Source organism: Phoca vitulina, unplaced genomic scaffold (assembly GCF_004348235.1).
Source record: "Phoca vitulina isolate PV1807 unplaced genomic scaffold, GSC_HSeal_1.0 scaffold1, whole genome shotgun sequence".
Lineage (NCBI taxonomy): Eukaryota > Metazoa > Chordata > Mammalia > Carnivora > Phocidae > Phoca > Phoca vitulina.
In genome coordinates, this window is record NW_022589704.1 from 57,548,230 (window position 1) to 57,563,967 (window position 15,738).

At 36.3% G+C, this 15,738-nt stretch overlaps 2 protein-coding genes across 2 annotated transcripts in view; one reads left to right on the plus strand and one right to left on the minus strand.

Annotated features, from left to right (window-relative positions):
• The window catches only part of SCRN3 (secernin 3), a 31,319-nt gene extending 19,982 nt beyond the window's left edge, over positions 1–11,337 (minus strand). Inside the window, exons 1-5 of the mRNA XM_032407829.1 lie at positions 11,256–11,337; positions 9,133–9,302; positions 7,098–7,279; positions 5,865–6,064; positions 2,736–2,948 (exon numbers count right to left, since the gene is read on the minus strand). Of these exons, the coding sequence (XP_032263720.1) occupies positions 2,736–2,948; positions 5,865–6,064; positions 7,098–7,279; positions 9,133–9,291 (754 nt within the window). The 5' untranslated portion in view covers positions 9,292–9,302; positions 11,256–11,337. The remainder of the gene's footprint in view (positions 1–2,735; positions 2,949–5,864; positions 6,065–7,097; positions 7,280–9,132; positions 9,303–11,255) is intronic.
• CIR1 (corepressor interacting with RBPJ, CIR1) overlaps positions 11,310–15,738 on the plus strand; it is a 37,806-nt gene continuing 33,377 nt past the window's right edge. The window contains exon 1 of the mRNA XM_032407815.1: positions 11,310–11,504. Within this exon, the coding sequence (XP_032263706.1) occupies positions 11,433–11,504 (72 nt within the window). The 5' untranslated portion in view covers positions 11,310–11,432. The remainder of the gene's footprint in view (positions 11,505–15,738) is intronic.

The following is a 15,738-nucleotide window of genomic DNA, read 5'->3' on the forward strand; positions in this document are numbered from 1 at the left end:
AAAGTTCCATGTTTCACTGTGATATCATTTCCTTTATATCTAAAAAACTTCCTTTAAAATTTCTTTTAGATCAGGCTATTGGCAACAAAGTCTCTTAGTTTTCCTACATATCAGGATATTTTTATTTCCCCTTCATTCCTGAAGAATATTTTGGCTGAATATAGAATTCTGGTTTGACAGATCTCTTCTTTTAGAATTTTAAAAATGTTGTTTCACTGCCTTTAGGCATCCATGGTTTATAATGATAAACTCGCAGAAATCACTTTTTTACCTACATGTAATTTGTTTTTCTTTAGCTGCTTTCAAGACTTTTTTCTTTGTCTTTGGTTTTTAGCAATTTGTGCATTTAGGCATGGATTTGAGTTTATCTTGTTTGAGATTTCTAACACTCCTGAATCTGTAAGCTTGTCTTTTGCCATTTTGACAAGGTTTCAGCCATTATTCAAAAATTTTTCTGCATCACACCATTCTCTCCTTCTGAGACTCTAATGACATGAATTTTAGACATCTGGGTACTATTCCACAGTCCCTAAGACCCTATTCTTTTTGTTCGCTTGCTTCAACTTCTGTTGTTCAGATTAGACAGTTTCTACTGATCTATCTTCATGTCCACTGACTCTTTCCTCCGTCATCTCCATTCTGCTATTGAGCCTACTGAGTTAATTTTTACTTTGGTATTGTGTTTTTCAATGATAAAATTTCCAATGAACTACAGATTCTAATTAAAAGGCAGAACTTATTAGAATGGTTTTAAAAAAGAAAAGATCAAACTATATGCTTTTTATAAGAAATGCACTGATAGTCTGAATACTGATAGTTTGAAAGCAAATGATAGGTAAGTATATGTCATGTAAACAGTAAGCAGAAGACTGGGCTAAAATTGACTTCAAGAAAATGATCATTACAGTGAGAAATAATGTTCCATTAAGGCAAAAGGGCCAATTCACCAGGAAGACATAACAATTATAAATGTGTATGTACTTAACGATAGAGCTTCAAAATACAAAGCAAAAACACACAATTCCATAAATATAATTGGGAGATTTTCACACTCCTCTCTCATTAATATATACAAAAATTTAAAAAAAAAATCAGTAAAGGCATAATGATCACAATATCCAGAAGGATCACATCCCTTAGTTGTGGTACCAAACCAGCCCTAGAGTAAAGGCTACTCTAGAGCTATCCTAGAAAAGCTTAAAAACAGTTACTTAACTAATATAAGTCCAACACTCTTTAAAGGAATAAAACAAAATCCAGCATGCAACAAATAAAATCTACAATGTCTACTATCCAATTAAAAATTACCAGACACATGAATAAGCAGGAAAATTTGAACCCAAACCAGAAGAAAATCAGATCAACAGAAACAGATCCAGAAACTGCAGAGATAATGGAGTTAGCAGACAATGAGGCTAAAACAGCTATTATAAAACAGGTATGTGCTGAATATGCTCATTGAAAAAAAACCATGAAAGTAATTAATAGAGAAATGGGAAATATACACAAAAAGTACCAAATGGAACATATAGAGATAAAAAAATAATAACTGAAATGACAGTATCACTAGATGAGATTAACAGCAGATTAGATAACGCAGAAGAAAAGATCAGTAAACTTGAGGACATAATAGAAACTATCCATAGTAAATGTAGAAACTACATCCTTTTATCTCAGTGTCCACATAACTTAAATGTTTTCAATGGCAGTTACATGTAGATTCATTATGGCAGATTTCTCATTTGGATGGGAAATTTGAGTAAAATCTGAATATCTATCATATCAAATATTCACATAGTGACTACAGAGACACAGGTATGCTGAGATCCTGTGTGATTTACTGGTTCAACCAGTGTTTGTTCCTCAGCACAGCACAGGTAGCTCCAGCTGAGCCTACCAAATACATTTAGCTCCGAGTTCAATCTCTCACCAGAGACTGTGCTGACCCATAGCCTGAGACAACAGATAGCTCAATTCCAGGCTGGGACTCTGGGAAGGGAGCAGAATTGCATTTTTCAGATTCATAATCTTGGTAAATAGTCCAGTTCCTGCTCCCCAAATAGGTCTTCACCTAGACACCTACATTCTCATGGATGTTAGAACTATTCTTTAAGGCTTATATCTGGTCCAGAATCCCCTCTTTGATACAGATAGAACTGTATGAGGAAGAGACACCTCAAATCTTGCCAACACTATGGGTTCTCTCTTCATTTTTGGTAGTTGGTGATTTCCTTTTCTTGTGTTCAACCTAACTATATATATCCTTAATGTTTAAATATTTTATTCAATATTTCTAGAATTGAGGAGAAGAGAGAATTCTTACATCTGCTCACTTTGTCTTCTCAACTAGTTCTAGATATAACTTTTTTAGTAAGAAAATAACATAAGAGGATTATCAAAAGACAAATTAAAGAAACCTGTCTCCATGTTCCAATAATTTCTGAGAAGAAAAATGATCCCAATTTTGTTTAAAAATATTAGTAAAAACTGAAAAAAGGGGTCTGAGGATTGTGAATCTAAACCTGTCATTCAAAAAGAATTATTATCCTCTCAGAATTATACAGCACTTCACTTATCTCTAGAAAAAAAGCTTATATTAGTTTACAAAATTTCAGTTTAATAAAACTGTATCTTTACTAAGAATAATTCCTTCAAAACCAGATTTTATCATACCCACATTATACGCAGGCAAAATATAATTTTTCATTCTGATATTATTTCAGTGATAAAATTACCTTTGTGTTTATTCAGAAGCTTGTAGCCTTCACAGTATCTGCCTGGTGAAATCATCATCTTGGCTGTGTCAAGATAAGAGTATGTTGCAGCAAAATCAAACTCCTTTTTACCATCCCACCAACCTTTCTGCTTAGCATAGTTTCTCATGTCTAGATGTTCCCGATCAATCTTGATTGTTATAGAAAGCTGATTAGAAATATTACGAACTCCCTCTATTTTCAAAGAAGAAGAGGGGAAGGGAAAAGAAAAATCACATTTAACATGTTATATTTATCTGTACATTATGATTCTTAATCACTATTTAAAATGCGAATATAGACTTCTAAATTTTGTACCATGTGTATCTCATCTATTACATACTCAAAAAGATAAATAGGGGTGCTTGGGTGGCTTGGTCCGGTAAGTGTCTGACTTTTGATTTCAACTCAGGTCATGATCTCGGGATCATGAGACAGACCTGCATCGGGCTTTGCGCTGGGTGTGGAACCTGCTTAAGATTCTCTCTCTCCCTCTCCCTCTGCCCCTTCTACCCCCCTCTGCTCTGCTTGCACTCTTTCTCTCTCCCTCTCTCTCCCCGCCCCAAAAAAGATAAATGAATTACTTTTTTTTAATTAAACTTTTTAAACTTTTTATTTTGAGGTAATTGTAGATTCATATGCAGTTGTAAGAAGTAATACAGAGATCCTGTGTACCCGTTACACAGTGTCCCCCAATGGTAACATCTTGTATAATAGCACAGCTAAACTACTGGTATTGACACAGTCAAGATCTAGAATATTTCCATCTCCACAAAGATCACTCACGTTGCCCTCCTACGGGCACACCCACTTATCTACCCCCACTAAACCCTCATTAACCCCAGGGAACCACTAGTCTGTTACCCATTTCTATTACTGTCATTTCAAGAATATTATACACATGAAATCATATAGCATATAACCTTTTTTTTCTTTTCTCACTTGACAGCATTCTCTAAAGATTCATCCAGGTTATTACATATATCAATAGTTCCTTCCTTTTTATTGCTGAGTATTATTCCATGGTATATACCAGTTTGTTTAACCATTCACAAGTTAAAGGACATCTGGGTTGTTTCTAGTTTTTGGCTATCATGGAGAAAGCTGCTATAAATATTTGTGTACAGGTTCTTGTGTGAATGTAAGTTTCTGGGATAAATGCACAAGATTGCAATTGCTGGGTGGTATGGTAGTTGTGTACTTAGTTTTTTTAAAAAACTGCCAAACTGTTTTCCAGAGTAGCTACACATTCTTACCAGCAATGATTAAGTGGTCCATTCTCCACCATCTCACCAGTGCTTAGTAGTGTCATTTAAAAATTTTTAACTCTTTTGATATAAGTACAGAGATACCTCATTGTGGCTTTAGTTTGCATTTCCCTAATAGCTACTGATATTGAACATTTCATGTGCTTTTTTGACATCTGTATATCCCTTTAGGTGAAATATATCTTCCTGTCTTTTGCCCATTTTTCTGGTTGGATTGTCTTTTTACTGTTGAGTTTTGAGATTTATTTATTTGACAGAGAGAGACACAGAGAGAGAGGGAACACAAGCAGGGGGAGCGCCAGAGGGAGAAGCAGGCTTCCTGCTGAGCAGGGAGCCTGAAGTGGGGCTCTATCCCAGAACCCTGGGATCATGACCTGAGCCGAAGGCAGACGCTTAATGACTGAGCCACCCAGGCACCCCAATAAATAAAATCTTTAAAAAAAAAAAGATTTGATAAAATTAAAAAAAAAAGAATAACAGTCTGCTAAGTAGAAATCATTTAAATTACTCTAACAAAGTCATACTTGGGGTATTCTCACTACAAAAACTAGAATAACATCATGATAGAATCAGACAGGGAAGAGGAGTTTTCCATCTAACAGATAATTCACTAAAATTTAATTATGTAGTTCTTGGGCTCATTTAGTAATGGGAAGAGAAACCAGTTGGAAAAGTTAATCTACAACTGGATAATTACACTCAATGCAGGCGTTCATTTTGAATGGCTAGGTAGGGCTATCTTTCTCAACAGAATACATTTATTCATTTCTCTCTTGCATTTAGCACACTTAATAAAATAAAGAGTGCTAGTGGTACAATCAGGCCAATTATAAAATAAGAAGATAGTCTAAATTCAATTTTATATATTATGCAAAATAAAAACAGGTAAAATATAAAATAAAATGTCATCAAAACAACTGGCAATGACTTATTTTGAAAAATAACATCCAAATCCTCCAAAGCTCAAGGCTACCTTCATGAAGACTTTCTGAATTTCTCCAGCCCACAATGACTTTTCCTTTCTCTAAATGTTCACATCATCTATGTGCCTGAATCATTCAGGCACCATTTAATATTTTACATGTGCAAATTATCTCTCCTGTAAAACTAGGAGATCCAGGAAGTAAGTACATAAAAAGTACATGATTGTGCTTGAGTATAAGGCTGTACTCTAATGAAAGAATATTGAACTGAGAGTCAGGATGGAAAGATTTAAATTCTAAGTCTTTCAATCACTGCCTCAAGTAAAGCACTTCACATCTCCAGATTTCGTCACTTGAAAAATGAAAGGAATATATGGTCACAAAGAAACCATGAAAAAAATGCATGCAAAGCATCCTAAAATAATCAAATTGTTATTTTACTCAATGTTTACTCTTTACTATTGTATCAACATATTCTTTCCAGCCACTAACTGACAGACACCAATCCCCAGAAGCACTCCCCCTTCCTCACCTCCATATCCACACACAATAAAATGTTTGAGTTCAGCCCAAAGTTAAAAGAGGAAGAAATGGCAAGGGGTTATTAAGAAGTAGAAAAGTACTAAAACAACCAAGAGATGCAGCACAGAAAATATATACAGGTTATATAAAATTAGTATCATAATATGGAAAAGAGAGAACACTACCTTTTTCTCTTTTTCAGAAAAGCCCTTTGTAGTGCTCTTTCACTGTTAACATTCTTTCAAATTTTTTCATTTCCCCTGAAGTTCAACCCTTCATTGCACTGGATTATAAATCTTGAGAAACAATTAAATGCAATGTCTGCAGTTAAGGGGGTTATTTTATTAATTATAAGACAAATTTAAAAAAAAAAACAAATCATGAAAAGTTGTCCATACCTCGTACTTTTTCTGCAGCCCAGTACTTCCCTGCAGTCTCCAGAATCCAGGCTTCATTCCTATCAGCTATCAGGAAACTATTGTGATAGCTAAATACCATCCTACTCTCTGAACAATTTCCACCCTGGCCATATTTTTCTAATAGATCAACAATGACATTGAGGGCTTTTTCAGCTGTATCAGCTCTTTCAAGGCCAAGTCTAAAATAAAAATATAAAAGTTCTCAGATTAAATTTCCATCATTTCTCTTAAACAATTTCATGCACATGAGATTTTTTGTTTATATTCAAAGCAAAAGTTCTTTCAAGTTAATGGATAAACTGAAATCCAACTTCTAAGCCATTCCTTCTGAAGTCAGTTTGGAACCATGAAAACAAAGTCTTTGGAATCATAGATCAATGTTCAAGTTCCAACTTGGTAATTTATTGGCAAGTTGCTTTATCTCAGTATCTCATCTATAAAATGAGGATAATAATATATAGCCCATGAGGTTACTGTGAGAATTAATTAAGGTCTGATAAAGTATGTTGGGTACTTCACATAATTCACATAAACGAATCATAATTTTCAACTCCTTCCCTTCTCCCAATTAATGATCTTTGAGTCTGCAAATTACATGCATATATAAGCATACTTTGGAAATACTGCAGGTTCAGTTCCAGATCACTGGAATAAAAAGAATATCGCAAAAAGTGAGTCAAATGAATTGTTTGGTTCCCCAGTGTATATAAAAGTTATGTTCACACTATACTATAGTTTATTATGTGTGCCACAGCATTATGTCTAAAAAAACAATTACATACTTTAATTTAAAAATTAATTTAAAAAGACTTCCTTGCTAAAAAAAATGCTAACCATTATCTGAGCTTTCACCAAGTTATAATCACTAATTACAGATCACCATAACAAATATAATAATAATAAAAAGTTTGAAATATTGTGAGAATTACCAAAATGTGACACAGAGACACAAAGTAAGCAAATGCTGTTGGAAAAATGGTGCTGATACACTTGCCTGGCATAAAATTGCCACACCCCTTCAATTTGTAAAAACTGCAATATCTGTGAAATGCAATAAGGCAAAGCATAATAAGATGAGGTATGTCTGTACTCTGAAGCATTTTAACACAAACTATAAAGTATCAATGTCCAAAATATGGGAAAAATAGGAAAATAAAACTTGTAAGAGTGTTAGACAAGTTCTATACTGAAAAAATATAATTAAAAAATAACCTGACAAGGTCCATGCCCAGTAGTGCCTCTTCATCACAAACTTCTTCTCTTCCCCATACAGCTTCATTCCCAATGCAAACTCCATGCTCATTGGCTCCCATTTCTGCCCCCCATAACCAAGCTGGGCGACTAAGGACAACAGCATATGTTTCAGGAACTTGATCAATTTCTATGTAAGTACACTGTAAAGAAAGTCATAGCAACAACCATAAAACCAAAAAAGAAAGTTATCAAGTTTCAGAATCTTACAAATCAAGCAGAAGACATGCCCACTATGAAATAAAGTATAACTAACTTAAAATTTTCTATAATAAAGTTATTACCCTTAAAACTTATCCAGAATTGACCCTAAAGCTTTTATTCATTCAAATATTTATTAAGCATCTCTTACTACAAAGCACTCTAAGAGATATATTAGTTATAAAGATGAATCAGATACAAATCTTGCTTTCAAGAAACTAAGACTTTCACACTAACTAAAATACAACAAAATGTAAAGTATAAGGGCCATTAAGAAAAGTAAAAGTGAGGTGCTAACGTAAGCTCAGGAGAGAGAGTTTCTAGTTGTGAAATCTCGAAACATTTTGTAGAGGAAGATGTATTCAGTTGAAGCTTAAAGGGAATGGATCTCAATCTCAATGTCCAGTATTTCTTAATTAGTGACATAAGTCCCATATGGTAGCCCTTATATACAAGAGAATTGCTATAGAAGCCTACGTAACCTGTGGAAGTCACCCATCTGGTGTGATGGGTGTGTGTGTGTGTATGTGTGTGTATATATATATATATACATATATATATATATATAGTAGTATACTATATATATATAGTATACTATATATAAACTGTACTATAAAGTAGTATAGTAGTAGTATAAAGAATAAGAACCACTGGTTTACAGAATAGGAGAAATTTAAACATAAAGAGAGAAAGTGGAAATGGATCTAAGAGGAATAAATAGTCTCGCAAAAGAAAAAAAAGGCCTGTATACAGAAAACATCTAATATTTAATATATTTTAGTATTAGAATAGCAATAAAATGAAATCTGAAAAATACATAACTTAGCAATAAAAGCATAATGTGAAACGTTTTAAGTCCCATGTTGAATGGATTTTTTTTTTTTTAAGATTTTATTTATTTATTTGAGACAGACAGAATGAGAGAGAGCACATGAGAGGGGGGAGGGTCAGAGGGAGAAGCAGGCTCCCTGCCGAGCAGGGAGCCCGATGCGGGACTTGATCCAGGGACTCCAGGATCATGACCTGAGCCGAAGGCAGTCGCCTAACCAACTGAGCCACCCAGGCGCCCCTGTTGAATGGATTTTTAATAATTTTTAAAGGATCCTTTAATTAATGTGTATACTACCAAATGGACTGCATAAAATGCATGTTAATAGTATTATCACAGGGCCCCATAAGCCTTTTTTTGACGATAAAACTGTTATTTCCAGAGACTGGAATGACTTTCTCTGTTCTATACCAATCAGAATACTTTCTGTCCATCAAACTCCAGCTGAAACCCCAGCTCCTGGTGAAGACTTCCTTGATCTCTAGTCTGAATTAACTGCTCCTTCTCCACTGTTGTCACAACTGTTGCTCTTACTTAAATTGAGCATTTAAACCACCCTATTTTATAATAGGGTTAGTTACATACACATCCTATTCCTCTACTAGACCCTAAGCTCCTGGAAGACAGAACTGGTCTTGACAGCAGACTTTAAATCTTTGCCCTATTTGACATGCTTGCGTATGATAAACATTCAAATATTTGATCAAAGAATTAACAATTATTTTTATTGTTATTTCAGCTTCCTCCAAATCATTGAAATATAAGACCAGAAATCTAGTTCTGACTCAAATTATTTTTCAAATTTAAATCCTTGAATTTTTAACTTCTATAGTCCCTGCCAAATAGCTAGGTATTTTTTTTTTAAAAAGCTGTTTATGACATTTTTTAAAGAAAACTATTGCTAACAAAACATGTACTTCAAAAAAAAAAAAAAAAAACGAAAAACAAAACATGTACTTCACCCACCTGAAGACGTTCTCTCGGGTTATCATGAACTGCAGCAGGAAAATAAACTACCTCTTGTACTTCATCGCACAATCTATCTGAATTTTTTCCAAAAATAATCCTGTTACCAACAGTTGCTGGAGGTAATGCCACAAAAGTATCACAGGAACAAGGCTCCATTTTTAAAAAAACTAAAAAACATATAGAAGATTCAAAATAAAAGGAGAAAAACATTTTTAGTATATACAAAACAAAGAATTTTACTTGATGACCAATGGATGTTATTGCCATACCTAATAAAGGGTGTTCGTTAAAGTTTAAACTTTATACTGTACTACAAAAATCAGTAAGAAAACGACTTGGGAATGAATCTTGTACTACAAGAATCAGTAGGAACATAGCAATGACCAGTATCTTCTTCTAGTCTATAGGTCAAATTTATCCTCTAAGATCTTTCTCTCCTGAAGTCTTCCCTGAATCTCCTTTCACTATTTCCATATTTGGGAAGCCTGCATTTTACTGCTATGAAGACCGTATCTGTGTACACATATGAGTTTCCATATTTGTGCACATATAGGAGTCTCCTCCTGGATAGTAAGATCATTGAGGGCTGGGAGTACACTTTATTAATCTTTGTATTCTCATCACCTGAACTTATGAAGAGTCCCAGTATTTCCTCAAACAAGAAGAATACACTCAGAACATAATGCTGAGCTGGAGAAGAATACACAGATTATAATACTGAGACGACTAAAATTTTTAAAAACTCACTGAATCAGACAAATACAAAAATATTGTTTTTGTTGATATTTCCAGGAAGAAGTTCACATACATAACTTGTAAATCCTGATTGTAGAATTTAGTATCAAGATTGTGTCTTCATTTGTAATTTGGAAAATCTTAAATCCTCAATTTTGGTAGAATATATTCGCTTCCAGAATGGACATAATTTTTTTAGAGTTTCCTTCTTTCCTTTATGATGCCCAAACTTTAGAATGGCTTCATACAAATAGAGGCTAGCAATTTAAAAACAACATAAATCTAATAAATGTTTCATTAAAAAATCAAAATGACTCAAGTAAGAAAGCAACACCTTCAGCCTGAATTAAGACTTGTCTCTTTTCCTCAGCTATGGATAGTTCCTCAGTTATAGGATAGCTGCTATTCTTTTCTGTGTGAATCTCAAACTTTATGTCCTGGATCGCCTTTTCTTTGTGTTCCAAAGTTATTTCTACCACTGCATATCCTTGGCAGGCTATTTAATCTCTATCTAAGCCTTCTGTCTCGTCGGTAAATATCTCAGGAGGCTGTTATTAGAATTTAATAAGACAATATGTAAAGCTTTTTTGCATAGTGCATGAAACATACCAGACACGCAAAAAAAAAGCTGTTATAGTTATTACTGGACAGAAGAGTAAATTTCTCACAAAGGGTTTATTCTTGCTATCACACCCACTGCCTCCCTGAGAGAGGACTGGGTTGGTGGATCCCTACAGAGGTAGCAGCCACGTCCAATGAAAACCCTGGAGTCTCAAGGGCCGTCAAGCGGCACGAGATGATCAGTGCTGGCTTAACAGGCGTCCTCCGAGAAGCTAAGGAAACATGCCACCTAGTTAGGAAAACACCTAGCCCACTTAGAAAGGGAAGGTTTGAGAGCCTTTACGAACTCCTAGTACGCATTCATCATTCAACAAATGTTTATGAACATCTTTCTGAACCAGACACCGTACAGCTGGTAACAAAATATAATCCTCGCTCTTGTGGAGTTGGCATTCTATTTTATATGCTTTAGTTCACCAAGAGCTTTCAGAAACATCACATCGTTTGATCCATACGAACGTACTGAAGTTTTGGCGAGAATTACTGTTTTCACAACGCAGACGAGAAAATCGGTGCGGAAAACTTCATGGAACCCGAGTCAGAGTCCAGACTAAAGGGCTCAAACTTCAAACACCCCTTCCCACCCAGCACACACTCCACACCCCAGCTGGCGGCGCTCAGCCCACAGCCCGCTCCCCTCAGACCGGGGGCACCTCCCGCAGCCCCTCGATCCCGCCCGCGCTGCCCCTCGCGGCTGCCCACTTCGCACCTCCGCTATGCACGCCCCTCCCCCGTTCACGCCCCTCCCCCGGCCTAGGACCTACCCTCAATGAAAGGGGGAAGGGCGTGCTGGGGTCGGCGGAGGCGCTAGTCGCCGGAAGCTGTCACCTTTGACCGCGGAAGTTCCCGCTCGCCCTGGTGGCGCAGTTCCGGTTAGGCGGCAGTGTTTGTTTACGTTGTTCACAGGTCCCGCGGCTACCTTCCCCAGCTTAGGCTTTAGGATGGGGAAGTCTTTCGCCAATTTCATGTGCAAGAAGGACTTTCATCCCGCCTCCAAGTCCAATATCAAAAAAGTAAGTAGGGGGAGCAGGGGAGGGTTCTGGCCTTTGGCGTCTGGGTTCCCAGGGGCTGCTGGAGGTGAAAGTGGTGGTGTCTCTGGGATTCCTGGGACAGTCACCTCTTCCCCAGGCCTAAAGCCCTGGTCTTCTCGCCCCTTCTTCTCCGCTGAGAAACTCGCTGACAAAGCTGGCCCTCGACGCCTATTCTACATCAGCCAGAAGATGGGCAGCCTTCGTCTGCTCGGTCGGCTTGTCAGCTAGAAAGTAAATCTTTAAGATATGAAGAAGTCTGATCATAGGGTTACTCATTACTTCCTCAGCTGATTCTGGTTCCCAGAGATCGTGGCTTCTGAGCTCTGCCATCCTGTCCAAAGGTGATTCCCTGTTTATTTAAGATAACTCTTAAAAGGGAAATAAAGTCACCTCTTGTTCCTCTTTTTATCCCACCCGGTAATGTAGCGTCTGATGATCTCTTTGAAGTTTGGCTGTTTATTTTACTTACTATTTTTTAATTGAAGTATACACAGTGTTACATTAGGCTCAGATACACGACGACGTTTGGTTTTATTTTTGTATTTGCTTATATTTTTTAAAGTAATCTCTACAACCAACGTGGGGCTCGAACTCACGACCCCCGAGATCAGGAGTTACACGCCCTGCGACTGAGCCAGTCAGGCGCCCCCGTTTTGGCTTTTTAAATAATCGGTTACAGGCCTACTCGGTTCAGTACAGAAAAACCATGCTGAATAGTGTGACAGTGGAAAGCAAGAGTGGTCAAGTAGGAAAAGTCTGACCTTGGAATGAGACCTGGATTCTAGTTATTTCAGCACAGTCACTTTTAGCCCTGAGACCTTTCACAAATATTTAATATCCCTTATCCCCATCTCCTAATCTGTAAATTTAAAATGACCAGTATCAGTTACCTTGCCTTGAGAAATTGTTTTAAGGACTAAATAAGATGGTATATAAAGGTTTTGAAACAAAGTACCACCTAGCACGGGGCCCACCACGTAGAGGGATTGCTCAGTAAAATGCTAATTGCCTCTACACACAAACTTTATTTGTAGCCTGACCCTAAAATACATGTGTTACCCAGAGCTTCATCCTTGGCCTGTGCCTTTATATGCTTTCCCAGACAATCACATCCAATTTCATGGTTTTAGCTACTCCCTCTCTACTCTCGACTCTCAAATCTACATTCTAAGTTTTCTCCCCCTAGCTTAAGGCACCTCAAGACAACTATATACTAAACAGTGTCATCTTGGTATATTACAGGCATCTCAAACTCAACATATCTGAAATGGATATATCTTTCATCCTAAATCTGCTCTTCTTTTTATACTTCCTATCTCATATTAGTAGGAAATAGAGGTAGTAACACAAATCCTTCATCCTGACACCGAAGCCAGAAATTCAAGATTCCATCACCCCTTTATCTAGGTAGCTAATAAATTCTATTTGTCTTACCTTACAAATATCTCTTGAATTCATCTCTCCTCTTTGTCACTACTGCCTGTTTCTTAGCTTAGACCCTCATCATCTTCCACCTAAACTGTTAAATTTCGTAACAGGTTTTTTTTTTTTTTTACTCCAGTCTTGACCCCTCTTGACCCCATTCTCTATGTAGCCATCAGAATAATATTTTTTTAATTTGGCAGTTTTATTGAGATATAATTCACATACCATACAATCACCCACTTAAAGTGTACTATTTAGTGGTTTTTAGTATATTCTTGGATTTGTGCAGTCACCACCACAAACAATTATAGAACATTTTCATCACCTCCCCAAAAACGCTGTGTCTGTTAGTAGTCACTCTCCTTTTGTCCTTAACCTTCCCTGCTCCCCCTCCCTAGGTAACGACTAACTTGCTTTCTGTTTCTGTAGGTTTGCCTATTCTGAACATTTCCTATAAATGGAATCATGCAATATGTGGCCTTTTATGAATCGTTTCTTTTTCTTAGTATAATGTTTTAGAAGTTCATCCGTGTTGTAGAATGTATCGGTATTGTATTCCTTTTTATTGCCGAATAATTCCATTGTATGGATATAGCACATTTTATTTATCCATTTATCAGTTGATGAATATTTGGGTTGTTTCCATAGAGTGGTCTTTTTAAAACACAATTCTGATCTCTTTTGGCTCCTTATTAAAATACTACAGGATTAAGTCCTAGTTATCTAACTTCAGTTTATTTTTCCTTCTTCATCCCCTATTGCTGTTCTTCCTCAGATTTTATACTCCAGTAATATCAAACTACTTAATTCCTATTTTACACATCTGGGCCTTTGAGTTGTTCCCTCTACTGGTAGTATCTTACCCTGTTTTTTCCTTGGCAAAATTTTGATCCTCTTCAAAACCCTGCTTAACATGTATGAAATTATTTATGTATGGGGTTATTTGTTGAAGCAGAGTTTATAATGGCAAAAGATTGGAAATTACTTAAATGCCCATCAGTACAGCAGGAGATTAATTAAATAAATGATGAGATAGCTCCACAGTGGAATGATATTCAGCCTGTCCTCCCCCAAAACCAGGAAAGCTTTTATTTACTGATCTAGGAATGATCTCCATGATATTCGGTTTTACTTTATGCATATTCTGTGTGCATGTATGCAGTATATGTTACCATTTATGAAAAGAGTGTGTATGTTTGTTTTATATATATACATATATGTGTAATTTTATGTATATATGCATTAGAACATCTTCGGAAAGATTATAAGAAATTATAACCTTGGCTACCTATGAATATAGTTACTTAATTTAAAAATTAACCTCTAGGGGTGCCTGGGTGGCTCACATGGTTGAGTGTCCAACTCTTGGTTCAGCTCGGGTCACGATTTTGGGTTTGTGAGATCGAGCCTCCTATCAGGCGCTGCACTCAGTGGGGAGTCTGCTTCAGATTCTCTCTCCCCCCTCTCTCTAAAATAAAATAAATAAATCTTTAAAAAAAATTAACTTCTAAAAACCAGAACTTGCTAGAAAGCATTCCATTATACCAGACTTCCTCCTGTCCTCTAATCACTATCTTGTTCTATTTATCTTGGGCATATTTTTATTATCCTGATATCAAACTTTATTATTTTTTTGTTGTTGTTTTTAAAGATTTATTTATTTATTTGAGAGAGCGAGAATGAGAGAGAGAGAGTACATGAGAGGGGGGAGGGTTAGAGGGAGAAGCAGGCTCCCCGCTGAGCAGGGAGCCCGATGCGGGACTCGATCCAGGGACTCCAGGATCATGACCTGAGCCGAAGGCAGTCGCTTAACCAACTGAGCCACCCAGGCGCCCCCAAACTTTATTATTATTTACCCAATTCATTTTTCTTATTATGAAATAGCTTAAACATACAGAAAAGTTATATAATTTTTTTATTAGATTCTGAGCATTTTGAAGGCAAAAGTGTGTTTTATTTTTATTCCAGTCCATGGTACTCAATATGTATTTAAGCTCTTGAGCAATTGAGACTAATAAATAACTTTGTAAAATCTAGAGCTTTAAATAAATGGTATTCTGTTAGAAATAATATGTTATTCATTTGAATATTATTAATGTGTTATTCTACGAGGCAGTGACACCCTGATGTCTTTGTTGCAGCTGTTTTCACTTTGAGCTACAGTGAAAATTCCAAATGTGCTTTTTATTGCCTATTCCAAGTGTAGGGGTTTTTTTTGTTCCGTAACGTTACGTTGGTAAGTATGAAGTCAGTGGAAGAAACTTTCAGGAAACTTGTACCGAAAGAAATTTCTGGTGTATGCTGTCCCTGAAGAATTCTCTTTTCATTTCTGTTTTTGCTTTTATTTCCATATGAATCCCTTCTTGTCCACATCTAAAACAGTGTCCCCTTAGAACCTTCCTTTTTTATCACTACTAAAATACTGGTAACTACCCCTCTTTTGCTTCTAAAATTGAGTAATGGCAGTTTGTCCCACACCCTCTTCACCACACCTATCTGCCCCCATAATTAATAATTATAATTTTATCAATGTAAGTATTTGTCCTCCAGTTTAGCTTCTTAAAACTTAGCATGTTTGGAGAGAAAGTTTTGACTTGCTGTTTACATTGAATGGTTGTCAAATACTGTGTCCTTTACTGTAAAAGCAGTAGGAAGGCATTGATATCTTTTAAACCTAGAAATAACCTGATTAAGTATCCTTGAATAAGTTGTGTGGGCTTTTTACCTCCACCACTTTTATGATTTTGAGGATTTCACATGGGGACACATTCAGCCTGTGGTGTGGTGCCCT